Source organism: Chelonoidis abingdonii, chromosome 6 (assembly GCF_003597395.2).
Source record: "Chelonoidis abingdonii isolate Lonesome George chromosome 6, CheloAbing_2.0, whole genome shotgun sequence".
Taxonomy (NCBI): Eukaryota; Metazoa; Chordata; order Testudines; family Testudinidae; genus Chelonoidis; species Chelonoidis abingdonii.
The window spans coordinates 64,815,752-64,828,456 of record NC_133774.1 but is presented as its reverse complement, the minus strand read 5'-3'; the positions used below and the strand labels follow the sequence as shown (position 1 = coordinate 64,828,456).

The 12,705-nt window shown below is 38.3% G+C and overlaps 1 protein-coding gene across 3 annotated transcripts in view; it reads left to right on the top strand.

The window, feature by feature from the left end:
* CHD1 (chromodomain helicase DNA binding protein 1) overlaps positions 1-12,705 on the top strand; it is an 82,285-nt gene that overhangs the window by 13,627 nt on the left and 55,953 nt on the right. For all 3 annotated transcript variants that reach the window (XM_032772384.2, XM_075067121.1, XM_032772383.2), the window contains exons 3-4: positions 10,721-10,925; positions 11,959-12,060. In XM_032772384.2, the coding sequence (XP_032628275.1) occupies positions 10,721-10,925; positions 11,959-12,060 (307 nt within the window). The remainder of the gene's footprint in view (positions 1-10,720; positions 10,926-11,958; positions 12,061-12,705) is intronic.

Here is a 12,705-nt window from a genome sequence, read left to right as displayed (position 1 = left end):
AGCCAATTGTTTCTTCTTTTGGTTCTCACTCCTATCTAAATTCAGGCTACCCTGGTATCCCCTAGCAAACCTGGCTTCTAGTCTCATACTCCTGTCAGGTGACCGTGATGCGGAGTGGTAAACTAAGTCTCGAGTAAGGCAGAGCCCAGGATTCTCAAAGGGCAAGCTCAGCCTATGACAAGGAGTTGAATCTCATTGAAATGGCAGTTTAAAAAAATAGAATGTAAACTGAGTACTATTTATTTTTCGTTATAGTTCAATGAAAAATGGATTGACACAGAAAGAATAAATTAAATCTGCCAACTTTTCACTGGATTGTCAAGCTTTTCTTTTTACCCTTTTTTTTTTTTGCAAGAAATCTAAACCACTCTGGGAAATGTTCTTTTTTCCACACTGTTACTTCTCGTGCTGATTCTGACAATATCAGTTATACATGTGAAAGGTTCTCTTCAAACATTGAACATGAAATGAAACTTTTTAACTATACATTGTGAGCTTGTGCACCAAGCTCCACTTGATGACATATAATAGCCATTGATGGACCTAGCCTCCATGAACATATCTAGTTCTTTTTTGAACTTTGTTATAGTCTTGGCTTTCACAACATCCTATGGCAAGGAATTCCACAGGTTGACTGCTGTGTGAAAAAATACTTCTTTTTGTTTGTTTTAAATTTGCTGCCTATTAATTTCATTTGGTGACCCCTAGTTCTTGTGTTATGAGAAGGACTAAATAACACTTCTTTACTTTCTCCACACCAGTCATGTTTTTATAGACCTCTATCATATCCCCCTTTAGTCATCTCTTTTCCAGGCTGAAAAGTCTCTGTTTATTAGTATCTCCTCATAGAACAGCTACCATATCCCTTAATCATTTTTGTTGCCTCTTTTTCTGACTGTTCCAATGTCCATTATATCTTTTTGCAGATGGGACGACCACATTGCATGCAGTATTCAAGAGGTGGTGTACGTACCATGAATTATTACTGAGACAAGTATGATGTTTTTCGCTGTCTTATTTATCGTCCCCTTCTTAAGGTGATTCCCAACATGCCTGTTTCCTCTTTTCGCGCTGCCTGCGCATTGAGTGCGATGTTTTCAGAAGTAGCCACAGATCCTTTCTTGAGGTAACAGCTAATTTAGACCCATCATTATATGTATAGTTGGCATTATTTTTCCACATGCATTACTGTTTATTCTATCAGCATTGAATATTCACTTCTGCCATTTTGTTGCCCAGTTACCCAGTTTTGAGAGATCCTTTTGTAGCTCTTTGCAGTCTGCCGGGACCGTTTACTATCTTGAGAATTTTGTATTGTCTGCAAATTTTGCCACCTCACTTTTCAGATCATTTATGAATCTGTGAACAGGACCGGTCCCAGTCAGACCCTGCGGACACATATTTTAAGTCTCCATTCTGCAGTGAAACTGCATCATTTATTCCGCCCTTTGTTGCTCTGTCTTTTAATCCAATGAGAGGACCTTACCTGTTGCCCATGACAGCTTACTTTGCTTAAGAGATTTTGGGAGGACCTGGTCAAAGGGCTTTCTGAAAAGCTAAGTACACTATTATCCACTGGATCCCCTTTGTCCACATGGTTTTGATCCCTCATGGAATTCTAGTAGGTTGCGTTGAGGATGTATCCTTTTACAAAAACCATGTTGACTCTTTTCCAACACATTATGTTCATCTATATGTCTAAAAGCAAGCAAAGAGTCTGTGGCACCTTGTAGATGACAGTCGTTTTTGGGAGCATGCGCTTTTTCGTGGGTGCCCATCACCACTTCATCATGCGCTCTGACGAAGCTGGTTATTCATCCATGAAGCTCATCTGCTCCAAAATGTCTGTCGGTCTATAAGGTGCCACAGGACTCTTTGCTGCTTTTACAGATCCAGACTAACACGGCTATCCCTCTGATACTTGACATCTATCTGTCTGACATTTTTGTTCTTTACTGTAGTTTCAACCAGTTTTCCCGGTACTGGAGTCAGGCTTACTGGCCTGTAATTGGCAGGATCACCTCTGGAGCCCTTTCTAAAAATTGGTGTCACGTTAGCTATCCTCTAGTCATTTGGTACAGAAGCTGATTTAAATAATAGGTGACAGACTACAGTTAGTAGTTCTGTAATTTCACATTTGAGTTCTCTCAGAACTCTTGGGTGAATACCATCTGGTCTTGGTGACTTATTACTGTTAAGTTTATCAGTTTGTTCCAAAACCTCTTCTAATGATACCTCAGTCTGGGAGAGTTCCTCAGATTTTTCACCTACACAGAATGGCTCATGTTTGGGAATCTCTCTCACGTCCTTAGCTGTGAAGACCTATGCATAGAATTCATTTAGTGTCTCCTCATTGGCCTTATTGTTCTTGAGTGCTCCTTTAGCATCTTGATTGTCCAGTGGCCCCACTGATTGTTTAGCAGGCTTCCTGCTTCTGATGAACTTAAAACATTTTTTGCTATTACTTTTGAGTCTTTGGCTAGCTGTTCTTCAATTTCTTTTTTGAGCTTCCTAATTATATTTTTACACTTCATTTGCCAGAGTTTATGCTCCTTTCTATTTTCCTCACTAGGATTTAACTTCCACTTTTTAAAGCATGTCTTTTTGCCTCTTGCTACTTCTTTTACTTTGTTGTTTAGCCACAGTGGCACTTTTTTGGTTCTCTTACTAAGTTTTTTAATTTGGGGTATACATTTAAGTTGAGCCTCTATTATGCTGTCTTTAAAAAGTGTCCATGCAGCTTGCAGGGATTTCAATTTCTGTGCTGTACCTTTTAATTTCTGTTTAATTTTCTTATTTATGTATTGTCCTCCTTTCTGAAATTAAATGCTATAGAGTTGGGCTGCTGTAGTGTTTTCCCTGCCACAGGGATGTTAAATTTAATTATATGATGGTCACTGTTACCAAGCGGTCCAGTTATATTCACCTGTGTTCCGCTTAGGACTAAATTAAGAATTGCCCTCTTGTGGGTTTCAGGACTAGCTGCTCCAAGAAGCAGTCATTTAAGGTGTCAAGAAACTTTATCTCTGCATCCCGTCCTGAGGTGACATGTACCCAGTCAATAAGGGGATAGTTGAAATTCCCCATTATTATTGAGGTTTTTTTATTTTAATAGCCTCTCTAATCTTCCTGAGCATTTCACTGTCACCATTCTGATCAGGTGGTTGGTAACACATCCTACTACTATATTATTATTATTAGAGCATGGAATTACTATCCATAGAGATTTTTTAGTCTCATCTACTGAGACCAAAAAATCTCTATGGATAGTAATTCCATGCTCTAATAATAATAGAGTAGTAGGATGTGTTACCAACCGCCTGACCAGAATGGTGACGGTGACTGTGAAATGCTCAGGAAGATTAGAGAGGCTATTAAAATAAAAAAACCTTAATAATAATGGGGGATTTCAACTATCGCTATATTGACTGACATATACCTAGTTTCACTCTATTGCTGTTGTGTTTAAGAACAGCTGAAGCAAAGATACAATCCTCTCCATTGCTGCTAGGAGTTCTCTGAAGTGAGGGGGAGGCAAATGAACAAACTGACCATCACACATCTTCTTTCCACTCTCCTTCCTCACATGAGAACACCTCCAGCAGCGGCAGAGGGTCACAATCCCAGCAAGAATAAGAGAATGAAAACTTCAGGTTCAAGTTAATTTCCTGATTTTGAACAGCATGAAACAGATATGATCATGGGGCAGTAGGAGAAGAGTTGAACCCAAATAGAAGTGAAGGGAAGAGGCAAACATGGAGAAACTTGCATTGGTGAACTAAAGCATATTCATTTGCTGTAGTTCTATTCAAGGATATTTATTCCCGTGTCAGACTGGGTGACAGCATTTTGAGCTCCTCGGTGAATGAATGTTTCAGTGGTCTCTTGAACTATGAGAATGAGGGGTACAGTTTTGGAACCTTAACTCATAATGAGCAGTACCTGTTCAGGTGAGTATTCCCATACAGCTCAATAGGACTACTTGCATGAACAGGTAGTATTCATTGTGAGAAAGGGTTGCAGAATTGGGCCTAACTAAAGAGGCAGAGTTGATAACAGTGAGCAATATCCATCACTCTTCAGCTGGGAAAGGGAGTTGCTGGCATAAAATGCCTTTGGAGAAAGTGGAGAAGGGTAGAAAAAAGAAAAGGAAATAATATATTGAGGAAGGAACCCTGCTTCTAAAGCAGGGCAAACCTCAAGCAAAGGAGGCATTAAGATATAGTTTGGAGTCACACGTTAACAGTTAAGATCGTTGTCACAAAGGGAGCCCACATACAGTTTTATTGTAATGTTAACTTGACTGTCATGTTGTTGTTCTTCAGTAAAACAATTATTTTAAAGGTCAGGTTTGATATAGTATGAAACACTACCAGTAGTAGTTCAGTTAAAAATGAAAGCTTGTAATGATTCTTTCTTGAAACATATTAATCACTTCCCTTCTAACATCACATCTCTCCTTTTCCACTTCAAGAAAGATTAAACCACTTCTGGCACTGTCACACAACTTAGAGGAGGGGGGCGGTCTTTTAATTCCATAAATCCAGCCTGTCTATATTTAAACTTTTTTTCAAACTGATTTAGCTTTGGGAATAGTTTCCTCTTTCTCTTCTGTAACTAAAACTGTTGGAACCAGAAGTAGTTTGGAGGATGAAGTAAATCTCATTTGTGGCATTAGAAATCTGGGTGATGGATTTCTGATATCCATTTTTTCTAGTAGATCTCATTTTTTGTTTTAAGAAAGCTTAAATGCTAAGTTTCTTCAATCACTCAACAAAAAATTTGAAAATCCATTCAAAAATTGAATGGATGCACTGCTTTCCTAAGGCCAGTCGACAGTGGGAATGTTGGAGATGGAAAAAAGCACTGGTCTAGAACCATATTATGTCAAGGCAGTTGATCAAGATAGGTCTTGTATGCTGCACTACGAAAACTTCTTCAATTTTAATCATTCTGTGGATCACTTAGCACATATGTACACCCAGGTGTGCATACGGAAAAAACACTTTTTGGATGGGAGTTAGTGCTATCCTAGAATGTCTTTACTCATTCTTCACTGACAGTTTTGATGGCTCAGACTACTGCCTCTATCATTTATCTGTCAAGCTTACTGCAGACTGGCATGCAGACTGCTCAAACCCAGTCTTCCTGTCCCAGTTCAGTGTTTGCCTGAGACCAGCCAAGATGGAACTCTGCTGAAGTTGGCTTCTGTTGACTTCCAATGGATACATCCCCAATTCCGTCTTACAGAGAAATAATGAAGGGCACAAAAATAGCTTCAAGTACAATGTAATTTAAACCTGTAACTTCTGATATGTATATTTTGTTCATGGAATTCCACCTGGAAACGTCTCTCCTCATGAAATGAGTATTTCACACACCGACTCCCCTTCTCCCTATACGAATGGGACTGCTACAACTTCCAAGCCTTTCTCTTAGGACCATCTCCCATAGCCCTAATCTCTGAAAAACAGAACAGAGGCTTTAATATATATGCCCCAGACTGTCTTTTCACCCTTCATCTCTGACTGCAATCTCAGCCTCTTGTTTGCCCATTTCTTTTTTCTTCTTCTTCTTCTCTCTTCTCTTTTCTATCTTTCCACCTAAAGCAATGGAAGAACTGGGTGGGGTGCATGGAACGTGGTCAGCAGAGGTTTAGGCTTTTTGTCATGGTATCTGCAGTGAGTAGGAGGGCATAGCTTCTACCCCTCAGCATCAGATGAGCAATTTCTCATGCAGGACAGCACCATTCAAAAGTGACAGCTAAAACAAAAGTATGTGAATAAGTGCACATACATACACTATATACTGTAGAGATTATACACCTGCTGCAAAGTGTTGTGGTGGGAAATGTGGAATAGGTACCCAGAGGGGAAGAGATGTGTCAGTGGCCAGAACACTAGTATGCATGTGGGACAAAAATGCAAAGAACCTACCATTGAAGTAGCATGACTGATGTGAATTCACTGCATTATTGGTATTTATGCTGGTGCTGGTTCACTTACCACTGCTTCACTTACCAGTGCCTCAATTCTTTTTTTTTTTGTACATGTTGCCTAAGAGAGAAGGTACTGGTTAAAGAGAAGACTGGAAGGCCAGTGCTGGTGGGAATGGAGTAGGGTGTATCCTCCAAGTCCTCACAGACCTGGAGAAGGAATGCCAAAACCCTGATGTTCTACTCCAGTCTTACCATCCCAACTCTCCAAAACCTTCCCAGTGCACACAGAAAAACCCTCCAGTCAACCCTCTACTTTTTTTTTCCTCCAGACAACCCCTGCATCTTATGATGACTTTCTGGGTCTTGGAAAACTTGTCAACTCTGCTTTGCTACAAGGGTTATTTCAGAATTAAATGAGGTACCCCATGAACACTAATGTTTGTTAACACAAATCACGCACTGTTTTCAGACCCTACAAGCCTATGAAGTGAGAGTCTGGGCTAGAACTATTTCTTTGGAGTGAGATGTGTCAAAGTTTATTTTTAACCTTATTAATAATTTGAATGGTTGGCTCTTCATTACTGATTCTAAACTACAGGAGTAGGTGAAGTAGACTTTCAAAGTAAATAAATAAATCCCTCTGACTTTTGCGAACTTTCCAACTTAATTCTGTTCCTCTCATTTCTTCTGATGATACAAATGGATTCTTCTCTCTCCTCTGCCCACCTTTTCTTTCCTCTTTCTTTTCTCCATCAGCTTGGTTAGGAAGAACAAATCTCTCAGCAAGTGTGTTAGCTTGAGAAAAATAATTACTGTCATATTTTAGGCAGAAGCTGTGAATTGAAATATGGATGGAGTGTTGTTCTTCCTAAGATAAATCCCTTCCTCCCCTCTCACCTACACACACAAAGTAAATTTTATAACTTAAACTTTCATAGTACATTCATATCTCAAAGCAGTTTATAAACGTAACCATACTTTGGTTGGATTGTTCTTGGGGGGAAAAATTGCTAACTGTCCCTTTCCGGATGTGAAGGGTATTCTACCATCAGAAGAGAACTTGTCAGGCTTCAGTGATCCAGTAGAACTCAGGGACAAAAACAAAAGCTCAGTTGGGGCTGTAGTTATTAATCCAAAGGGATGCTACAATGGTCCATGTTGGCATAAACTATTTATCAGTTCTTCAGTGTACTAGAGCAGAATGATCCCCCTGTTAAAGGTAAACTGAAAAAAGGGAAAAAAGGGTTTGCCTGTTGAATTTTTTTTTACATTAGAAACTTAGATCCACTGGAGGACTGCCTTTGTTATGTGTTTTGTCTCATGTTTCCAGTCTAGGAAATGACAAGTCCTTGATCAGGGAATGGGGAAGTTTAGGAGCAATCTCAATGCCTTGTTTTCTTTCCTTGGCAAGGATGCAGAAGCTCAATAGCATGTTTCTCTGCATGCCCACTTCAGGACACTAAGGCTTGGTCTGCGTCTCAAACTTAGGTCAACCTAGCTATGTCACTCGGGTGTGAAAAGACCCATGGCCATGAGCCCAGAGCCTGGGTCAACTGACTTAGCTTGCAGGGCTTATGCTGCAGCGCTAAAAAGCTCCCGGGCTGGAGCTTGGGATCTAAGACCCTCCCCAGGTTCTTGAGCCCGCAATATCTGCACTGCTGTTTTTAACCCTGCAGTGTGAATCTAAGTTGACTTGGGCTCTGAGACTCACCACTTCCTTTTTTCTCCTGTGGAAACATGCCTAATGAGCACTTTATAGAAATAGCTAATTGTTCCTCTAGGTAACAGAAACATTGTTTCTCTCCCACTGGGCTAGGCAAAGGTAGGAACAGAGGTAGCTTTTAACATTGTCCTTTAGACTTACTCTAGGATTAGAGACCAGGAGAGAGAAGCACTGTTGGGCTTCACAACTCTTAATGGGGCAGTTGTAGATAGTAGAGCACTTCCCTTCATATCCACAATAGCTACAGCCAGCTACATTAAGAATAGTTTACACTGCATGTGCAGTGTTGTTGTAGCCATGTTGGTCCCAGGATATTAGAGAGACTATGTGGGTGAGAAAATATCTTTTATTGGACCAACGTCTGTTGACGAGAGAGACAAGCCACACGGAGCTCCTCTTCAGGTCTGGGAAAGGTATTCTGAGCATCACAGCTAAATGCAGGATGGAATAGATTGTTTAGCATAAATAGTTAGCTCATATTCTAAGGGACCATTCTAGGTAGAGTGGCCTGTTAACACCTCTGTACCGGACAAAAAGAGGGGATTTAGTGCGTTACAGATTGTTATAATAAGCCATAAATCCAGTGTCTCTGTCGTACACTGCATATGGCACTTTAAACTGAGGATATCAATGTTTTTCCCTAAAGATGGGTATTGTCCCCTTTTAGACGTGGAAGAAGTAAGGTGCAGTGGTTAAGGGCCAAATTTTACACGATTACCTCAATTTTAGTATGCCTAATTTTTAAAGGCTGAGGTGCTTTAAATTCAGAGATGCTGAGCATGCACAGCTCCCATTAACTAATAGCTAGTTGTTTAGTGCTAATATTGGAGGGATTCACTTTCAGTTCGTATTTGGAATGCTTTCTTGGCATCCATGAGGGCATGATTTTTTTTTGTTTTAAATAAAGGCACTGCTCCAACCACATTTCATTGTAGAAAAAATGCTCTTGATAAATATGCAGTTAATTACATAGGCTTTGGTGTTTTGTTTGTTTTTTAAAATAAAGCTGCTGGTAGTCTTTAAAATAGTTACTGCATGCTTTGTAGTCTTTTGTATTCATCAGTCATTGATAGAGAGGCACGCAACTTGCATGCATTGGTTCAAATAGTTTTAGCACAAGGGAAAGTTTGTTTAAAAGTTATATGATAACAGTTTTTTTTAAATGTGATGCAACTGAAAGTCTGTTAAGAGGATGGATTGCCTTTTGTAATTGTTTTTAATATTACCTGTTCTATCAAGATGCTTATTTACAGTTCTGGTATACATTCTTTTTAAATTATTCAGCTACTTTAAAGGCAAAATTGTCCCTATAATGCTTTCCATCAAGATGTCTGTCTAAAAATATTTCTATGTTTCTATATTAAATTAATACAGCTCTACCCCAATATAACACTGTCCTTGGGAAGTAAAAATCTTACCGTGAAACCGTGTTATATTGAACTTGCTTTGATCCGCTGGAGTGCGCAGCCCCTCCACCCCTCCCGGAGCACTGTTTTACCGCATTATATCTGAATTCGTGTTATATCGGGTTGCGTTATGTTGGGGTAAAGGTGTATTACGGTTTTTGTTTTTGTTTTTAAAATTGTTTTGAGAAACCAGATTTGTTTGTATCTTGAACATAGTTCACCATATGTACATATAAAAATACTGTTGGAAAATGTTATGTACACTAATTCATTCTTTTTAAATTAAATAAATTATTTGAAGTGTGATGTAACTAAGGGAGGAAGAGAGAGAGAAGGGGGCAGTCAGTCATCTCAAGCATAACTATGTACATACGGCAGGTGACTTGCAGGTGGTTATGCAGTAGTTTAGTGGGAGACTCTGAGCTTTTTTAAATGGGGAATTTTACTGGCATAAGTATGTCAACATGGGGAGTTACATTTGGATAACTATACCAGTAAAATCATGCAAGTATAATTACCTGTGTAGGTGAGCCTTCAGGAATGGAATCCAAAGGTCCTGATAACTCTTCCTGATAATCCTGTCTTAAATCACCAAGTCCAGGTTTGCAACACAAGGCCTGAAATGTAACCTACAAAGAATTTTATTTAAATTTGATGGTTTGTCCTATTTTGGTTTCTTTATGAAATATAAGGAAGGGCTGAAATATGTGTGGTTTTTTAAAAGTTTTGAAGTTTTTTCTTTTTACTTCAGAAATATTAAGAAAGACAATCTGATCTATCCTGCTTTTGCTGGAAGACCTCTTTGTCTGACAGCGATGGGTGATACTGAAATTATATAGATATTATTTAAAACAAATAATTGAGATGGATGTGAAATGCAGTGCCATTAGCATTCTGCCTGCTTGGACTGTTTGCCCGGATCATGGATGATCTGTCCTATCAGGGTGCTGTCTCTGGTCCTTGCTTGAAGCATAATCTTTTCTACAAGGTTTGGCTAGTAGCTCTGAGTTTATCAGACCCCTTTCTCCTTTCCTGTTGTCTGGAAGGAGGAGGGATATCTCTGATCCTTTCTTTCCATCTCAGTTCTGCTTTGTGCATTAGCTGCTAATTAACTGCAGGGTGAAAATCATAGTACATGTCTGTATCAGAAACCCATCGTATAACCTACACTATACATGAAAGCTAGAACTACCTATCCCAAAGTTGAACTTCATAGAAGTTGGGTGTAGGGCTTTCACAATAGCAAGATGATCATTCTACAATTTCCTCTTGCAGGGAATAGATGGATACCTCTCACTTTGAATTTGGCCCTATTTATAAAGATAAGCAAGGCATGTTTGTTTTGCACATTCCTTTGAATGAAAATAAAACTGTGGAATTTAATCAACTGGCAAAGTCTTTTTTCCTCTCTGAAGCTGTGGGCTGCAGGGGAGCATATGGATATATTATTAATTGACCCAACTTGTGAAGTGCTCCCAGTTATAACAGCATGGAGGTCGTATAAATGGATGTAGTGTGTTATTTAAGAGTAGGCTATTATATGCATGCTTGGCTAATTTCACAATTAATTTTACAGGTGAAGCTTCTATCTTCACTTTGATTTTATTCTACTACTCAGAATGCTGTATAATATTCTTTTATGTCTAATTACAGCCAGTCAGATGATGATTCTGGTTCAGCATCAGGTTCTGGATCTGGTTCAAGTTCTGGAAGCAGTAGCGATGGAAGTAGCAGCCAGTCAGGTAGCAGCGACTCTGACTCTGGTTCAGAGTCAGGCAGTCAGTCAGAATCAGAGTCTGACACATCTAGAGAGAAGAAACAAGTTCAAGCAAAGCCACCAAAAGTTGGTGGAGCTGAGGTAAAATGCGCAAATAAACATTCCAGTGAAAGATATTAGACTTTGTGTGGTTATCTCCTATAACTATTTTCACTATAGATATGCTATAGATAAGAACTGGAATGAAAGACTTCTTAAACTGTTAGGATTTGAACTTGGATTGATTAGTAAAATATCTGCATACCATGACTGGAATATCATGGAAAATGTTAAAGCCAAGATTTTCAGAAATAGATACATGAAATTATACTCTTAAATTCTTACCAGGGTATCTAAATAAATAGCCTGATTATCAAAAGCGCTGAGCACCCAGCTGCTCCTGTTGATTGTAGTAGATTGACAGTCTGCTTTTCAAGATCAGGCCACTTATTTAGTCCCCTATGCTACTAAATCCTTTCTTAACTCTATTCATTTTTGAAAATCATATCTGTATACTTTAGCTTGCTGTTAACTATATACACTGTTGAACTGGAACACTTCAAATTTGCATGTAGTTAGTCTTCTACGAGGAAGAAGTTTGCAAAATTTGAGAAGAAAATCTAAATTGTTCAGAAAATTTCTTCTGAACATATCCTGTGGGATAAAATAACCTCAAATTTGCTCTAGTTGCTTCTGTGTGTAATATATAAAATTTGTAAAGTATTATGACTCTCCTTGAATGAAAGTATAATAAATGTAACAGAATATTAAATAACATAATTCTGCTTAAAACTCAGTTTTTCCTCTTCCTTCATTTTTTTATTTGACAATTGCACTAACTACATTCTTAATTGGAATTGTGTGAGTTATAACAACTTAAAAATTGAAATGTGTTAGCAATGACTATAGTATATGTATTCTTTTGTGTTAATATAATGGTTCTTAAATTTACTGTAAAGCATGCTACATTTTGCATTAAAATGCTGTAACAAATTGAAATATTCTCCTTATTCTTTAAACCGAAAATAGATAATTTTATTAGCAAAACTTCAGTTAGAGAATTTGACTGTATTAAATCATTGTAAAGTTCTACCGTATTTGTCTGCATGACTCTTCTATTTGACTTCTGTTTCAGTTTTGGAAATCAAATCCAAGTATTTTGGCTGTACAGAGATCAGCAATGCTCAGGAAGCAGCAGCAGCAGAAAGCAGCTTCATCAAACAGTGGGTCGGAAGAGGTGAATAGTTTATTTTGAATCTATGCTTTAAATGTAAAGAGAGGTTTCATAACTCGTTTCGTATGTATGTGTGAAAGTCTGTTTGATGGCAATAAGCATTGTGTACACACATCTCAGGAGAGAATTTTGCTTTTCTAGAGAAATGTTGAATCATTTTTAATTTCATATATTTGGGTAAGTGTTGCAGAAATTACCTTTCTTAGAAAGCACTTTAACCAGATGTGTCAAATTGTGATCCGTGCACCAAGCTGGCAAGTCACGTATTACTCACTCTGGTCTGTGTTTCCACCTTCAAATTACTTAAAAGCATAAAAGTACTTTCCAAATATTACTTTTCCATGTAAGCAATTGCTGTCATTTCTGAAAGTATGTTATGCAGGAGTGAATGGGAGGAGATGTAGCTCCATGCCAATCCCTATGAGAATATGGTCCGCACTATTTTTTAAAAAAAAGGTTGAGAAATCTTGGCCTAAACTTGTCATCTCTTCCAAGGAATCACATTTTCTTCTTGTACTGATTTTAGAGTTATTCAAATAGAAGGTTTTAAAATCTGAACAGTTGATTTTATTTGAATCTAGGATGCAAGCATACGTTTAAAGGGGATACTAATAAGGTTAAGAGAGTAAAAGTTATCTGTTAAGCAAA